This window comes from Eleginops maclovinus, chromosome 4 (genome assembly GCF_036324505.1).
Source record: "Eleginops maclovinus isolate JMC-PN-2008 ecotype Puerto Natales chromosome 4, JC_Emac_rtc_rv5, whole genome shotgun sequence".
NCBI classification, from domain to species: domain Eukaryota; kingdom Metazoa; phylum Chordata; class Actinopteri; order Perciformes; family Eleginopidae; genus Eleginops; species Eleginops maclovinus.
The window spans coordinates 29,670,677-29,688,572 of NC_086352.1; the positions used below are offsets into that span (position 1 = coordinate 29,670,677).

General features: G+C 38.3%; 1 protein-coding gene across 1 annotated transcript in view; it reads right to left on the reverse strand.

The window, feature by feature from the left end:
- cep89 (centrosomal protein 89) overlaps window positions 1-16,942 on the reverse strand; it is a 71,659-nt gene extending 54,717 nt beyond the window's left edge. The window contains 12 exon segments of the mRNA XM_063880504.1: window positions 886-989; window positions 2,076-2,159; window positions 5,504-5,554; window positions 7,347-7,489; window positions 8,254-8,493; window positions 9,271-9,378; window positions 10,876-10,927; window positions 14,325-14,359; window positions 14,362-14,519; window positions 15,061-15,207; window positions 16,100-16,206; window positions 16,769-16,942. Of these exon segments, the coding sequence (XP_063736574.1) occupies window positions 886-989; window positions 2,076-2,159; window positions 5,504-5,554; window positions 7,347-7,489; window positions 8,254-8,493; window positions 9,271-9,378; window positions 10,876-10,927; window positions 14,325-14,359; window positions 14,362-14,519; window positions 15,061-15,207; window positions 16,100-16,206; window positions 16,769-16,810 (1,271 nt within the window). The 5' untranslated portion in view covers window positions 16,811-16,942.
- Between the last annotated feature and the right edge of the window lie 954 nt (window positions 16,943-17,896).

Here is a 17,896-nt window from a genome sequence, read left to right on the forward strand (position 1 = left end):
ATTTAGTTTGCCATTCCTTACACACTTATGTAAATAATATCCTGCTTTATATTTTGTTAACTCATTGTATGTTATTATCCTGTGTGAAACCATACGGTCCTGATTTTCATTCTTATTCTGTTGCTGCTTTAAAAACTGAATTTCCCCACAGGGATTAATAAAGGTACATCTTATCTTAATTGAAACCTGGCTCTTCAATAGAGTTTTATTTCTCAGATAGCATATCGATTTTTTATCTTCACGGTCATCTGTATAGTTTCTACTCTCTGTTTGGAGATTTCACATTTGAGAACTTTTTATTTTTACTCTTTTAGATTGCTTTTTATGCTGCTGCAACGGGAAAAAAAATCCCAATTTGGGATCAATAAAGTACATCTTATCGTCTCCTATTTATCTTATGATCACATGGCTGTGCATCACCACCGCAAAGCTAAAGGCAGCACATTTTCATGTTGACATTTAGTAGTCTCATTTAGTCACCGCTGTTTTTATGACACATAGAAGCTTCTGACATTCACCAGTGGGTACTTACCGACCATTTTATGTCATAGAAAATATTTCCGGCATTTAACCAAAACACGTTAAAAGAAAAGAGACTTTTTTAGGGAGGTAATTAAACATTTCCTGGTTTTAAGACACATTCCTGCACCACACTATGACTTATCTGTCTATATCTGACTTGACAGAGCTACAAAGAGAAGATACTGTAAGTGTGTAAGAGTCAGCAACATTATAATCTAGAATGAATTAGTGATGGGGAGCGCAGAAGAATATGTAAATATGTTTCCTACATATTCATATAGCATCTTAGGGGGTGAATAGTGATGGCCTAATCTGCTGACATTGCTTAACTAATGCACACTGCAGAGATGAGTATCTCCTCACCAGTTCTTCTGGCTGACCCGTCCAATCTTTGTGATTTCATTATGGAGTCTCTCATTTTCTTTGATCACCTCCTCCATATGAACACGCAAGCTCTTCACGTCCTCCTGTAGGAAGCAGACAAAGACATATAAGGGCCTTTGAAAAGAAAATGTTCTGCAGCACCTCTGCTAGGGTGAACAAGTACAGTCACTAAGTACAACAACGCTTTTTTTATAGTGAAGGAACTGCTTAAAATACAATAACTTGGCAGAATCTAGTGATGAAATATATGGAACGGAAAAAAGAACCATGAGAATAAGAAACCAACTTTATATCTTTGATGAAAGGTGGGAAAATGGGCAGGTAAAGAACACAAAACATTAAGGCGTTCATTTTGTCATGTATGACTTGTAACCAAATGATTTCTTGAAATGCAAATATAAAAATGAATAACAATAAGCTGAAACAAAAAATGCATTGATCATTACAGGATTTGGACAAGGCCACAGTGTCACAAGTTATAAAGAGCAAATAATATTATAATAGATTAGAAGGTTTATTTAGCGGTTTCTGGTTTTGCCACAAAAGCACCGGAAGTCAAGTAAAAAATGACCAGTCTGGTGATCAATTGGAGTGTGATTTTTCTCTTGTGTGTTTATGACGCAACAGGAAAATCAGGTTTTGTTTGTATAATGTTTTTAGGTTAAATGACTTTAAGCTGTATCTCATTTGCACTCCTTTTCCCTAGCCGTAGAAAAAATAGTCCAAGTAAAAGGACTGTTTTTTAGGAGTACAATTAAGATCATTCTAAGAAAACGCATCACAAAATAAAACATTTCCCCACTTGCCTCTCAAGGCTTCTGTTCATTTGTATTCCTAAAATCACTTGTTAGTGAGCATCTAACAAGTGATTTTATGTTGCACGATGATAGCTGCATTATCATCACATAAAGTTTCTTTTATTACCAAATTGATTCCTGACAATGTGATACAAACTATACCCACGATTGTCTTTTACTAGAAAAATAATATCCATAATAAAATCCACACACTGTTATTTTGGGTTCTATATTTATAAAAGCAACATTTTGGTAATATAAACCGTACGTACGTTTTCTGCTTATGTCTATGATAACATCAGAACTTGTCCTGAATGGTGAGAAGAAATCAGAAACTTAAAATATATTCATACAATGTGTCAGGTACTTTACCTCAGTGGTTTGCAGAAGCGCATCTTTCTCCTTCATCCTGTCGTCATAGGCCAGCAGCAGAGGAGATAAGTACTTCATGTCAAGCTACACACAGGGACAAAGAGTAATGAGCCACAATTAGCTACAACATCAAAGCCATGAATCTATTTCCATAAAGTGCTTATTTGAGATCACCAGTCACAGTGGTTGGTAGATTTGACCTATACCAGGTGCAACTGGGCTTCATTTATTTCATTTTCATTTATTCGGCATGATTCCAGCCACTGTGGACAAATAATGAACCTCCTGAACCCCTTGATTGTTCGAGGGGTAAAGCACACTCTTCCTTTTACAATGTTTTAGTGACCTTCAGCCAAACTATGATACTAGCTATGGCTGATCGGACAGAATGAGCCATAGCAAATATAATGTCCTAACTTGACCAGTACTGTAATAAATAGTCGGACTTATATAGCCGTAACCGAGCTGACATCACGGATATCGATATGGGCAAAACACAGAAAGGGCCAGTAAATACACTATTGAAAAATGGTTGGTACACTATGGAGTCATATGGTGGTAAAGTAGGGGGTTAAAATAGAAACAAAAAAAGTAGTAGATTATGGTTACACAGATTTCCACAAAAAAATCCCCGTTAATAACCTGAAGGCCACCCCATTTTTCATATTTCCTCTTCACTTGTTCTGTTCAAATGACCCTACCAGTTTAAATAACATACCCACACTATCCTGTCTTTGGTACTTTCTGAAGTTATGTTCCACCATATTTTGCAATGTTCGTGAAAGCAATGTATGTATTTTGTTCTATCCATCGGTTATGTTTTTTGTGTGTTATAACAAATATAACACTTGCATCAACTGTATGGTTACTACAGACTTCTGAACTCCCCACAGACACCTTCTTCATGGAATGACGGCAGTGCTCCGCAGCATTTAACGGCAGTTAGCCACAAAAGACTATACAGGAGGGAACACACTGAAATGGAGATGTGGCCCTAATTTGGCATTTGAATAATATACTGTATATGTTTGGTCCTGGGGGGCAACTTGTACAGTTAAAGCAGAAACACTGCTTTTGTAGGTGTTGTTGAGTTAAGTAGGTAGGAGACATGTTAATGCTGTCAGGAAGTTGATCAGTAATTTATGCGATGGCTCGCTTTAATCACGTTTAACGTGAGTGAATTCCAGAGACCAGAATCTGAGTGTGTGTCGATCACCCTTACGTTGATTAGTTATTTTTAATCCATCTGTGTGCATAATAGCTCGCCATGCGCACACACGCTGTGCTAGCACTGAACTTAGAGAGATGAGAATGTTGCTTTCACCGCCCTAGTGCTCTGCAGTGGAACGTTTTTTTACTGTCCTGATCTGAGTCTTTGTGTTTATAGTTTTATTTTTGAATCGTTTTCCCTCTTTGTGTCTTGTCTGGTTTTACTTCCTGTCTTTTAGTTTTCCTCTGACTGTGCTCACCTGTTGCCATTGTGTTTCTGCTCGCCTTATCGAGCTGTGTCTTGTCTTCTGTGTGTCTTGTGTGTGTCTTGTCGTCCCTCCTGGATTTTTGTCTGCACTCTAGATTTCCCTCGTCTTCCTGGTTTGTTTTTTTGTTTTGTTTGCTCCCTTTCCTTTCGTTGACCATGATTGTGTATGTGCTAGTGTTTGTTCTGTTACAGCTTTGTATTTAATAAAGCTGACGTTTTGTTTATTCTGTTCTGCATTTGGGTCCTGACCGCCTCTTGCTCCTGACAGGTTATTCCTATTTAGTAACCGGTTTGGCAGTCGGTACCACAGCATACGGACAAAGACCACCAGACTCAGCGGCAGTTTAGTCCCACAGGCCATAAGATTTAAACTCCTGAGCTTGCACTATCTTTATTGTTTGTTTTATGTCTTATATGTATTTATGTTGCATTGTTGGAGGAACCTGTGACCCACTATTTTTTTCATTGCACATCTACACTGTAGCTGCGTATATGATATTAAAACCCTTGAACTGACAGTTTTTATAATAATGTCATTCCTTTCATGCTGGTAATATTTTTCTTTCGAAGTGATATCGTAGCAGACACTCAGGACATAATTGACCATGGTCTGAGCTTAAACTCATGCAGTCATCTTGTGTCTCTACTGTGATATTTTACCTTCACACTAACTCAGTAGCAGTTGGACAGTGTCAGTGTGTTACTATGGAAACATGGTGTTGAGAAAGTGATTTCCAATGAATTTCTTAGAGAGCTATAGTAAACGACAAACACATAGTGTAGTCAAAGTTTGTCTTGTTGGATTTCCCCAAAACCTACTTACAATGGATACGGATTGTTTTGGTAGAAATTTTGTTTTGTTTTTTGCCCAGGAATCCAAAGGGAATAGATACTGTAGATCTAAATTATATTAATGTAAGTGTAATGTCACCCTACTGAAAACATTCTCAGCAATTAATATTGTTGAGAAGATAGCAGGCGGCAGGAACAAATAAATTGGGAGTGAAGTTCCGCCGGCCCATGTGAAAGATGCCCTCCCTTGTTGCAACATCACTGAAAAACTCAGACCAATTTCATCAAATACTTCTTACTGTAAAATATTCATCAATCACTGTAAAAAAACTGTTCTGGTCCTTATCTGGGACATTGTTCTTTTGTGGAGTAAGAACAACAAAGAGAAGAACTGAATAGTTTATATGCAAGACACATTCTCACTTGCTCCATTTGAGGAAAGGTTGTACCCTTCATATTGGCATGCTGTTTTCAGGCAAAGATGCAATGAACAACAATTCCCATCAAAGGTTAATGAAATGATTATAAAGAGCAGTCCATTACACCAGAAATAATCCTAAATGAATAACCATCAGATGACAAACAGCACAAAATGGCTACTGTGAGGCCAGCGATCGATTAAACCAAAATGTATTCTAACTGTGTTAAAAGCCTCCTTTACTGCGCCCGATCATGGAAAATATCTATATCTTTTTTAAGTATATATACACAAAATGATTCAGATCAGAACGCTTTTGAAATTATTGGTCAAGTGAAGGTTTTACATTGCTTTTTACCAAATGTTTGTCAGGTAAAGTGTTCCTTTCTTATTACGTTTTCATAAATGATTACAATATCAACTGACGGACCCCTAACTCAACCTGTACAAACTGCACCATAGGTACCGTCTCTTTGCATTTAGATATAGACATTCAAATACATTAATAATATTCAAAATGATTCATATCTGAATAATTAACAGAGTTTCACCTAATTCTATTTTTAGTTTTTTTATTACATACTGTTATTTACATTCTTTATTTCTTGTTTCTCCTTGTGTTAACACCTGTCTTATCCTGTGCTTCAATATTACTCCTGTTGCTGCTTTTATCCCTGAATTTCCATATGGGGATCAATAATAATAAAGTCATGTACTGTACAGCTTCATGAAGATACTGACCAGCCAGGGAGGAGGGGAACCGGTCTTTGGTAAGCCACTGATTCTGGAGCTCTGGATAAGAGACAGTAAGAGAGAGGAAGAAAAAAGTCACCGTACCATCACGGCATTGGTTAATATGGCAGCTATATATGTAGTCTTTCACACAAAGTGAATATACAGCTCTCTACATGTATGGCAGCCATTCCAGTGTCTGTTCAATTCCAAAACAGAGAAAAATGTTCAGTAGTTTATAGAATACAAAACAACATTTAAAAAATAATTTCACTCAAAGACATGTCTATAAATAATAAAACGAGAGAAAATGATAATGCTTAAGTGATCACTTCATTTTTTTCCGCAGCTGTATACTGTATGTGTATACGTGTATATATTTTTTATGAAAATGTGTTGATAGAACCAGAGGATCAGAAAGAAGAAACAATGGGGAATAAAAAGACAAGCTTGTGTGTTGTATGGGGGCAGACAGTTCTGGCTCAGCTTATTAAACCCATTCAGACTCACCCCATTTCCTATCGCTGCGTCACACTACCATTAATCTGCTCCCTTATCTTACCCGTTATATATTCCTTTCACCAGCCACACTTCAGCTGCAGTAATGAGGGCTGGCAGACACATCAGGCGACAGCAGAAGCGACATGCTAGTGATTAGGCCAGGACATGTCTCGGTGTGAACACACAGCGTGAGGTAGCCATGATCAAATACCACAGGCCAGCTTCTGCTGCCGTGCAAGACACACAACAACCCAGCGTGGACACAGCCAAAGACAGGAGAAAGAAAAGTCCTTTAGTGCAACCAATCAGTTGGAAGGACAGACAAAAAGGAACATTATTTCACTCTGTGGGGTGCATGTTCAAAGGCAGATTTCTATCTTAAAATCTTGCTGTGAAAATAAAGTGCACTGGAAATAGTATAAAATCAAATTAGACTACGGGAAGAGCTTTGCAGTACAGAACTAGAACATTGCACTCAGTAAAGATCGGTGTGTCTGGGACTTTAGATACACTTTTACCACAAAACATGAGGGGGCTCTGCTCTTTTGGATAGTACCAAAAGTCCAGTCTTGGCCTGTTCCGGCGACCCTCCAGTTCCCAAGACTTTAACCGAGTTAATATCTGAATATACATCTGAGTAACGGCAGTTTCCTAACGGTAGTGCAATGACTAATACAATTGGTTTAGTTCCTAGCTGTTAAGTGTAGGGAGGAGTTAGCCGTCAATGATGGTATTTTTTAAACTCAATCAATGCAACCATGAGAGGTTTGTTGATCATGCAGTCATAAATGTGCTCCTTACCCCCAGGACCAAACTTTAAACCATGGGAGATGTTTAAAACCCCCACTTGTTGCCATGCCGGCCTAAAAGTTCTTATTCTGTTGTTTACTTTATTATATAGATGTTTATTTTATTTGTTTGTTTTGTTTCAACCATTTTTACTCTGTAGCACTTTGAGTTTTGTTTACTTAAATGAAAAGCGCACTTATAAATAAAATTGATTATTATTATTTTGACATCGTCTGGAGTGATAGAGGCTGATCATTAAAAAATGGGGACAGTTCTACAGCTTTTAAAAGCTGATTGACCAGAATTCAGTTGAGAAAAGGCAGGAGCCCAAGACTATCTCATGCAGTCAACATGTCGATATACGTATCCTTAAATCCCAAGACCACGGGGTGTGCACTGCCTGACTTATGTCTGTTAAAAGTAAGGAGCTTTGAGGAGTCGTAAATACTGGATAAAGCATTATATAAATAAAGTCCATTCACCATTTAGTAGACTCATTCATGGCTTGTCAATTTGTAAGTTTGAGTGAGACGAAGTTCTTCTCTAAAAACAGATGTCATACCTCCTGTTTGGACAACGGTCTGAACTGGGTTTGGTAGCGACTCAGCTCCACATTCAGGCGGTGAACCGTCATCTTGAGGGCGTCATTTTCATCCACCAGCTCCTGAGCGTGTTGCCTCAGATTCAGCAGCTCTGCATGGCTGCCTGTAAACAGAGCAAATCAGTTTAAAGGCTTCCGTATTTTTGAAACAATAACTAAAAGTCTTATTGAAGACTGTACCTTAGTAGAATAATGTGTTAGAAAACAAAAAAAAGTCTGCAAAGTATTTGAATGTTGATTAAGAATTTATGAATAAAGCTTCAAACTTTTCTCTACTGCCCTCTTCTTATTCAGAATACAGTGGGAAAAAAATGAAGTCTTTAATTGACATTACAAAAGCAGAGTCGTTATTATATTTCCAGGAGAAGGGAACAGAAGGCTGGTGAAGGACAGGATGCTTTCTTCAACATGACTCCGACTCTCTATGTGGCCTGCTGGTTGGCCCTGAACTTCTCAGAATTCACCCTTGGGCTAAAATAACGGGAACATAATTAATGCTTCATTGAGAGTGGTTCTAGCACTTTTCCATGATGCTCCTTTCTGCCCACCAGGAGGTCAGAGTCTCTCACCACCAAGTCAACATGCTTCCCATTTACACTGCCAAGTTTCCATTCTTTTATATACTCCATTTGATGTTTTCCTTTTCATGTTTCCTTCTCATTCCTCCCTCCCTCTCTTCTTCTACTCGTGGTGAGGAGGTGCTGTGGAGCTCAAGGATCAGAGAAATATTTACTCACCCCCTGCACATGCATCTGTTACGACTCACTGCTTAATTCCCTCTCCCGTTATCCCTTTTCTCATCCCCAAGTCACTCTATTCATCCCCTTTTCCCCGCACTCATCTCTCTCCAGAAGGTCTTCCACTGTACCTGCAGGTGACCTTGCGTTGGACGAGGCTTGGCTGTTACTGATCTCGAGCTCCAGCCGCTGCAGCCGCTCCTCCAGCAGCTTTTGTTCTTCTACCATGCTCATGTTGTTCTGTGGTGAGGCCCACGCTGCCTCCCGCTGCCCCTTGTTGCTAACCCTGCTGGGCCGTGGAGAGTGTTGGGTGGGGGGTTTAGAGTTTTTGGCTTGGCTGGATTGGTCTGTGGTGAGGAAGGGTAGTGCTGCTGTAAAAGGGAAGGTAAATACTTGTAATGGCAGTACATAAACAAATGTAAATTGCATAAAACAGGAAAATATACTGCTTTCCTAAACTCTATTAAGGTTCCGATTATGCAAGTTTTAATGCACATTCAACATTACAACACATTTCTTATATTTAATGTGCTTCTAGGGTTATGACCAGCAAGTAAACAGAGAAATATGTCTGTGAAGCACACAGCATACTGACCTGATTTGGGCAATGACATGGACTATATTAGGGGTCTTCAGTTAGCAACTGTATTAAAATATATCATATACATGAGTAATAATCAAACCAGTAAAGGGTTATGAAGGGACTTTGAAATAGTGTCGGATAATGACTGTCACAACAAGACAGGAAACCCTACCTACTGTTTGGATGGATGTATACAATTGTATACCTTACTCATTTGAGGGACAAATATGTATCGTGTCACGTGGCATGCAGAGCACTCTATCAATAAAATCTAACAATACACATGCTCGCATTTCATTCGGCATGTGACCGTAATTGGATAAGGAAAATAACACATTTTCGCAACATGGTCACCACTATAAATTACTTCTATGCTTAGATGCTGTTTATGTAAATTACAACAGATACATACTATAGTTCCCATCAGAAGGCATTGGTTTGGTGTTTATTTAACCAAATAAGTGTGCTTTTCACTGATGTTCTATAACCAAAAAGCTGGCTTAATCACAGAAAGCCCAAATGACGAGCAGACACACGTCAAACCGCAATGCTGCGCGACACCTACATGGAACGTCTTTTTTCCGACTTCCTGGACTTTTCCTGACAGAGGCTTTCTTCTTGGAATAATCAACGCTGGCTTCTGGAGATTCGAAAACGGTTTCCTCAGGGAGCTCTGAGGGATAGAATCATGCCATTCTTGGTTAATGAACACAATTACAGACCAGTGTACTGTTTTCTCTATTCATTCTTACTTGAATTGCATATTCTTTAATGTTGTGTAAAAGTGACTCAGTCCATGGTTTAATATATTGCTTTAGTCACACAGGCAAACTGTATTCAGCTTCATAATTTAGTGATTAAAGTAGGAGCATTATAAGAAGAGATAGAACATTTTAATTTAGCAACTGTCACAAGCCTGAGGATAGCTCTGGTCATAACAACTATAATGAGGTTTTCCTTTTATGATGTAAGGCTACATTATGTGTGTTGTGACACTACATTTTGTTGATTAAAAGCTGAAAGTGTGTCTGTCCCTTAGGGCTGAGGAGGAGTGTACCATTCTTTCTTTGTATGGGAGACCTTTCTAAAATGAACTTTAATGTCTCCATTAAAATACCCTTTAAATACACATCTGTTAATTCACTTTAATTGAGGTGTAAATCAAAAAGTTATTATAATGGAGTGTAATTCATTTGATAGCTGCTTGTTGTTTGACAGGTTTTCATAACACTTTTGCCACTGTATTAGAGTTTATTCTGTAAGTTAACCATGTCCCCACAACTCTACGTAATACTGGAAACTGTTAATAGATATCGCTGTGTATTTACAGACAGAAGATGACATTGCTTGATGAAGTGAATGTTAGCACCCTGCCTTTACATTAGCAGTCACATCAGCTTAAATGTTTCTAATGTAAATGTTGTAAGAGTTGAGCCTAATGGTTTGGAAAAGTCAATCTGTCAAAGACGATATGATTGCTAGTGACTGGTTCTTACAGTCACTGAATCTAGTAACCATTAGAAGATATAGAAACTGGACAAAAACTACAGTATTGTTGTTGTTTTGCATGTATTGTACAATATGTAGGTCAACTCACAATCAAATATGAATGGATTGGCTCCTTGCACTAGGGATGAAGTATTTTTTTGTAGGTTAACTTGGAAGTTAGCGTTCCAAGGGCTCCCTCAATGAAAAAGCAATTGGATTTTTTCAATGGATTTCTTAGTATAAAAAATGTTGCTTTGTGGCAAACACAAGTTTATGATACTAACAAGTTTTGTACAATGGGATAATCTCGGTATATTAACACTTAGCATTTGACTTCCGAGGTTAGGCTATAAACTAAACACATGACCACCGCTAAGCTCAAGACGGACTTGTGTTCAGTGTGATGATGTTCAGCAGTCTCCTTTAGCCGTCTGTTTTGATGTCTTATAGAATAGAAGCTTAAGACATTCATGAATGGGGTGTTCATTGACGTTATCTTTGAAGTTTATACATATAACCGAAAACACATCCAAAAAAACATTGACTTCAAGACAAGGGAGCTCAAAGTGCCAAAATGCTAACTCATTTCCCTTTTAAAGGACTCAACCCTGTACCACTCTATACTAAGCATGTTGTCCTATTTAATTATGAATTAGTTACTTCGGTGTTCAAACACTCTTACCTGGAGAAGGTTCTCTTCTGACAGACATCTGAATCAGCTGGGGTGTACTAGTCTGAAAAAAAGACAGGCAGTCAGTCAGACGGATAGAGATTTCCAGAAGCCCTGTTGCTTGGATCCTTTGTGCAAAGCTATTTTCGAGGCCACTGCGATTATGCCTATTGTCAAACTGTGGAGAAATGATATCTTGTCAGTGCGTTTATTGTTGCGAGACACATTGTGAATGAGTCACAGTCTTCACTGGAGGGAAGAGTCGCAGTTGAAACATAGCAAGAAAGCAGCAAAGAAAGCTTAAAAGGGAATAATGTGGCAGACTGAAGAATGATGGTTTGAGGCCAAATGCATAATTGTAAAATGAACTATATTCTTATGCACTGAGACTGCTCTATTGCGACAGTGGTGCAATTAATTGTACCTTCTTGAAGGTTATTCAGAGAGTTTTTGGTTCAAGGTCAATATGCGGGCTGCAGTTTGTGGGGTTGCATCATGAAGAGGGTTATTTCTCTTCTCTGTTATATGGCCTACACTTTAATGAAATAGACAACTGAGTGGATTGATAGAACAATCACTGTAATGTGTACTTAACCCACCCTGATGATCAAAAAAGGTCATTGATGTGGCTCTCTTTTACGTCGATTTATCTTCATAATTAACCAGGGAGAGAAAACTGATGTTTCTTATGGATCACATTTGCATGGGGGTACATATCCACTATCTACGCTTCTATATCACATGGGTAAGGGTATGGTACAAGGAAAAGAAACATAATTTTCTCAGCGTTGCTTCAATGTTTTTAGCTCTAACTGGTGAATAAAGCAACAGGGAGTTGGATAGTCTGGACACTGTCAAGGGAAAACAGAGGTCATTGAGACCATTATAGGCTAGCAACCCAATGTGTCAGTCTACAGGAAAAGGACATAGATAGTATAGAACAATATCCCGATGATTATGTCCCCCGAGTCTGTGAGAAACACAGGTGGTTGGAACAGGATCTAGGTGATTAAAACTAAGGCACACTTCCTCTTTCTGTGCAAAACATGGGCTACTAAAGTTTAGAATACTACATCGGGGACAATGGACACGAGAGAAAGTTATCAGAGTGATGTCCAGTCATAGATCCAGATTGTAGCAATTGTAAAATGTCCAATCTTTAGATCTATAAACATGTTTAAGCTAATCGAAGCATTAAATGTACTGGACGTTTACAGTATAAGAAGTGGACTACACATTTTTAAGCCTTGAGTTTGGCAATTTGGCTGTAGCTTTCTTGGCTTTTGGAACCAGAACTAACACGAGAGGGTGGTACACCCAAACGTGCAAAACTGAACATCAAATTAAGAACAGGAGCACTTTCGTGAACTGAAAACACACAGTGAAGAGATTAAAGGTCTCAGACAGAAACACAGCACCCAAACATGACACAGCCTTATTACCAAACCGGTTACCCAAAAGGTAGCCCCACCCTAAAGCAAATGTTTTTTTTACTCTGAATTGAATCATAAGTTGCTAAATGAAAAGACTTGAAACTAGTGAATGAAACCCTAACTCATCAGGAAAATCTATCCTGAGCTAATAAATCAACTGAGAAGTACAGTAATGTTCTCATAGACTTCTATACAACTGGCTTAGTTGCCCCGGGTGAGCCATCAGTAGGGGCGGCATAAGCTCACTCCAAAAGGACTTGGCTTGGGTACGGCAGGGTCCCTGGTTTAAGTCCAACCATGACCATGTAAGACAAACACAAGACTGCATTTTGTGTGTGTGCAGAGCTATGTACTACGTACATATGTGTGAATACTAAAGGGGAATGTTCCATTTATGGGCGTCTATCATTTAGAGAGTCAGTGGGTCGATCCCAAGCCCCTGCAATCAAGATTTTGAGGTGTCCTTGGGAACAGTACCTAACCCCAAATTGCTCAGGTAGGTATGTCTAAGGTATTGAAGTGTAAGTAAGTCACTTTGGATAATAATGGCAGCTATAATGACATGTCATTTAATGTAGTGTACTGTAGTACCAATGCATTGGCTTCACTCCTTAGACCTGGAGGTTGCCGCTTGATTGGACTTCTGTGGTTAAGATATTTTCAGAGGGGTTTCCAGTAAATATGGAGCCCTGTCCTATTATAAATGTTTTTGGAATACTGTCTGATATACTGTTTAACTGTACAACTTCCTACGTGGCTTCTTGGCTTTCCTTACAACACTTGCATCTAATATAAAACTATGGAAATTTGAAAGACGCAAATCCTCAGACGCAGTGGATGAGGGATATTTAATATCATAAGAAAAATGAATGTTCGTCAGCGAAACCCTTTAGGGTATAGCAACCCATTCTGAGATGTGCAGAAGAAGAGCTAGAATTACAGGAGAACCCTTATCGCAAACGTGATTAGAGGATAAGAACCAGTTAAATATCCCTCTCTAATAGACCCTGAGAAATAGGATTGTCCCCTGCTGAATTGTATAGCTCATACAAATGACTTTTAATTTTCTCTATCCTATCTCTATCTCTATCCATCTATTGCTATTATTTGAGTTTCAATGATCATACCAACATCGTCACCAAAACAGAAAAAGTGGGTGCCTTGCTACATTTGGTTCTTCCTCGCTGCAATTTCATTTGTGTTTATTTATATATTTATAATGTAACTATATGGGGGCATATGTTCCTTATGGCCTTTTGTATTTTTTGCTCTTAATAAAAGCAATAAACTTTGAAAAAATAGATAGATACACAACATGGAAATGACTATGAATGGGTTAAAAAAGACCTTTCGATTGAGTGGCTTGTTAGTAATATCCTGTTGTCAGTGACTACCATAAATCACAATTACAAAGTCAGTTTTTATCCAGTTTACAGGGATAGAAAAAGACCAAAATGTCACCACATGAATTGCTGGACCATCTCAGGCAAAGACCACAAAATGAAGTTAAGGGGCAAATAAATACAATAACAACCAAATGATGAAAACAAAAGAAAAGAAAATACCTAAAATGATGATTCAGAGAGACATAACTCAACACTGCAAACTAGATACTTATTGATGACTTCTCAGCCTGTACACTAAATTACAATTCACCACTACAGTCAAAGATTACGTTACCTTTTTTTCTGTGTACAACTATGCCTTCCAGTGGTTCAAACCGGTATCATCATACCAACACTTAGCTTTGAAGACATTTAATTCTAAACCAAGTATAAACATATTAAAGGATGAAGAGTTAACCCCTCTCAACATAAGCACATTATTACTCGTCACAGCAGAAAAGATACAGGTGTGACTAATAACATTAACGATGTCTCATCCTGCAGCGCACACCAGCAAGTCGTTAAGCATGTCGTTATCAAGTTATTAGGGACACCTGCGCTGTTCCTACTGTGGTAGCCGTAACGCTGGTAAAGTCAAGCACGTGTTTACAAATAACAACAGGACTGTCCTGTAGAATCTCACCTTGGGTTTTAGTGGCAGGGAATAGACAGGTTCGTGATTGGACAATTATTCCCTGTGTCAAGAGTTTGGTAAACATGTTCTTCCCTCTCATCTTCACTCTCCACCTGCTCTTTCTCGTCCTGCAACTCCTCTTCCTCTGATAGGTCAGGGGACGAGAGGCGTGGTCGGCTAGCCAAGTCTTCTGACCATCTGTCTCTGAAGGAGGTAAGAATAGATTAAATTAAATTCTGATGTACTGTATTTATTTTATTTTTCAGAGGAATATGTATAATTGACATTTTAATTAACTTAGTATATTTATTATTATTTTTGGATATTCAAAAATGGTTTCAGAATAAGTCTATATTTGCTTATATTTTACAACTTAATTCCTCTTACTGTATTTATGTATGCACTATTATACATCAAAGCAAGTTCCTTGTATATGTAACCCTACTTGGCAATGAACCCTATTCTAATTTTGATTATTAAAATCAGAAGAAAACCAGTATTGTGTTTTGAAGATATTAGGATATGTATATTGTCAATGCATCATTTTGTTTCCCATTTTGCACTTTCTGTACTTCAGAAAGCTCAAATAATCCTTTTTCTGCTCTGCCTTAAAAATATTTTGGCCCATTTTCTGATGTGACCCACATAAATACAGCCGCAGGTGAGGTTGTGTCACTTCTTGTTGTTCAAATCATTTTTCACAAAGCTAGTGATAATACTGGTATATTTGTCAGAGAGAGTTCACCTGTTGAAAAGTGCTGTACTGATGTTTGGTTCAGATATGAAGGACTCCGATCGGCAGCTCTCAGAGAAAGACCTCGGCCGGATGGGGGGGATGGCCCACGTCTGTCCAGTCAGCGAAGAAGACAAGATGGCTGCTGCTAAGGCTGATCTGTTGATGGAAAGACATGATTAAAACGAGGAACGACAGATGCTTTGAGTAATATAAGCACACAAAATGCTGCCCTTGTTAGATTAAAATCTCCTTCCTTTTTCCTACTTGAGTTTCAAGGTACTGCTTTAAATTCACCATTTAGAGCAAACAGATGCTACTCAACTTGTGGAGAACATTGCCTATTAGTTTCCCAAAAAGACATTGTTTTGCAGGCTGTGGTGACACATCAAATAACATACGTCAACAACTATTTGGGTTACCTAGAACTCGCCTATTTGCATTTTTCTGCTATTTTGTAATTCAACTCCACAACATTTCTGAGGTAAAAGTGTACTTTTCACTCGTCCGCTTTATTTACTTTGCAGATTCAGATTAAGAATATCAAATATAACCAACAAACAAATAAAGATGTAATTTTATGGAATAACATAAATTGATTCCTACCATAAGCTACCCAACAGTATTAAAAAAGTAATTTAAATGAGCTCCACATTGTTAAAGTGATGATCATATTACTGCATCAATCATAATAAAACATTACACATTATTTGGTTATTTTTTTAGATAAAAATAAAAACACCCTTTTACAGAAATACTTTTAACATAGTATTTCTACACTTTGATATTATAATATGTTTAAGTGAAAGTTGTGAGTACTTATTCCACCACTGATTGGGGGGATAAAGGCGAGGAAAGTAAATTTGTATTTTCTTGAATTCCCTCAGGATGAACTTTTCACAAATGCATATGAGGATGTGAGTTTGACCGATTGTCATTATTGAGCTCAATTTCCATTAAAACTCACAAACAGGTACAAGGAATTGTGTCAGAGGTTACACATCAATACGAGAGGATGTTGTTGGTTGGAGGTGATGGAGGTGTGGGGTACCTGGGTCTCTCAGGTGAGGGGTTTGGGCTGCGTGGGGGCGGGGTACGGGGAACTGCAGGCTTTGGGGCAATGGAGGCAGCGGGGATCAAACCATGGGCTATATGCTTCTACACAACACAAAAGGGGTAGGTTAGGGAGAAGGTTAACATCACATTGACACATTATCACACACTATGTGGCTCATATGGTTGACATAGTGTCACACCAACAGAGGAAAAACCATAGGGGAAAACAAGAAGGCTATAGGGATGTTAGGGGAGCGGTAGAAATAACAACACCAGCACTTGAGATATCGAACCCTGACGTATTCAGCCAGTTACAGCAGTGTGCTTTTCTCTACTAGAAATATCACTGTTGCTATGTATTGGTCACTTACTTTAACTGGTCTCTAACAGCAAAGCGTTAAGTTAATGAACAATGAATGCATCAGTTGAGTCACTGTTTGAGCATTAACATAAATATCGTTAACACAATCGATGTATTAACGTTACAAAACTTAAAGCTTAAACAGTTCTGACTTGTATCACTTTTGCTAACGTGTTAACACATAAACGTTATCTAACCCCATGTTAATGCATGTTAGCTTAATGATAAAAAGCATTTGAGCTATACGTTTAGATAGCTAAAATAGTACACGGTTAATTAGTGTTAAAAAGACGTGAAACTTACAAACTCCTTGTCTCTCTCCCTCCTGAAGCTGAATTTTAACATAGTGGAAAATACGTTTTAGACACTTTCCTTCACCGGTTTAAGTTTCAGTTTAGGCGAACGGCTGGACTCGTGTAACGAGCATTATTTCAGTCAAATAGCGTTAGAAAGTTGTGCTTGTCATTATCACGTGTTTCTAATTATCTTTAACGTTACGCTTTTTGGCTAAAACTACAATGAAAAATAAGCACGCTAGGTCTCTGCATTCAACAAGCTGCAGATTTCTCGTATCTAGACGCTTCGCCACAAGAATGCACCTGGTTATAAAAGTAGTGCTGATTGGCTAAGAGTGAAGAGAGAAGCCAATCAGTGACTGTTATGTTTCACATAGCAACGAGGTCCTTACCGACCATTGTCAATCCGATAGGGGGCGACGTCGTTCCATGTGCTGATCAACTGTCCCCAGCACACAGAGCTGCTGTGAGATGAACAAAGACGTTCATCCTTTTTGTGTCGATAAAGCAAGTATATGCAAACAAAATATATAGCATTTAATGTGTACACTAGAATAATATTTCAGTTTTACCTAAATGTATATCTTACTTGACAGGTCATTCAAATGTGTCTTTCAATCCAATTTGGTAAGTAGCCTAACTAACTAACCTTTGACATTATATGAAAAATCACGCTTATATCAATAGTGGAGATAAACTTGACCAGTAAGTACATCGGTTTTTTTACACTGCATTATGTGTGCATTATTTATATAATAGTCTTGTGGTGAGTTCATAGGTAGGCCTAATAAGTACCTGCTAGTTGGAGTTTCTGACTAAAGCAATTTTTCAAAGAATATTTAGTCGTTTTCTTTCAGATTTGTGCGTTGCCAATTCCAGCCAATACACTGCCCGGTCCAAAAAAAAAAGGTCACAAGCCTGTGGGGGCAGTGCTATGATCTGGGGTTGCTGCAGTTGGTCTGGTCTAGGTTCAGCAACGTTATGTGCCCAAAGAATGAGGTCAGCTGACTACCTGAATATACTGAATGACCAGGTTATTCCATCAATGGATTTTTTCTTCCCTGATGGCACGGGCATGTTCCAAGATGACAATGTCAGTATCCATCGGGCTCAAATTGTGAAAGAGTGATTCAGG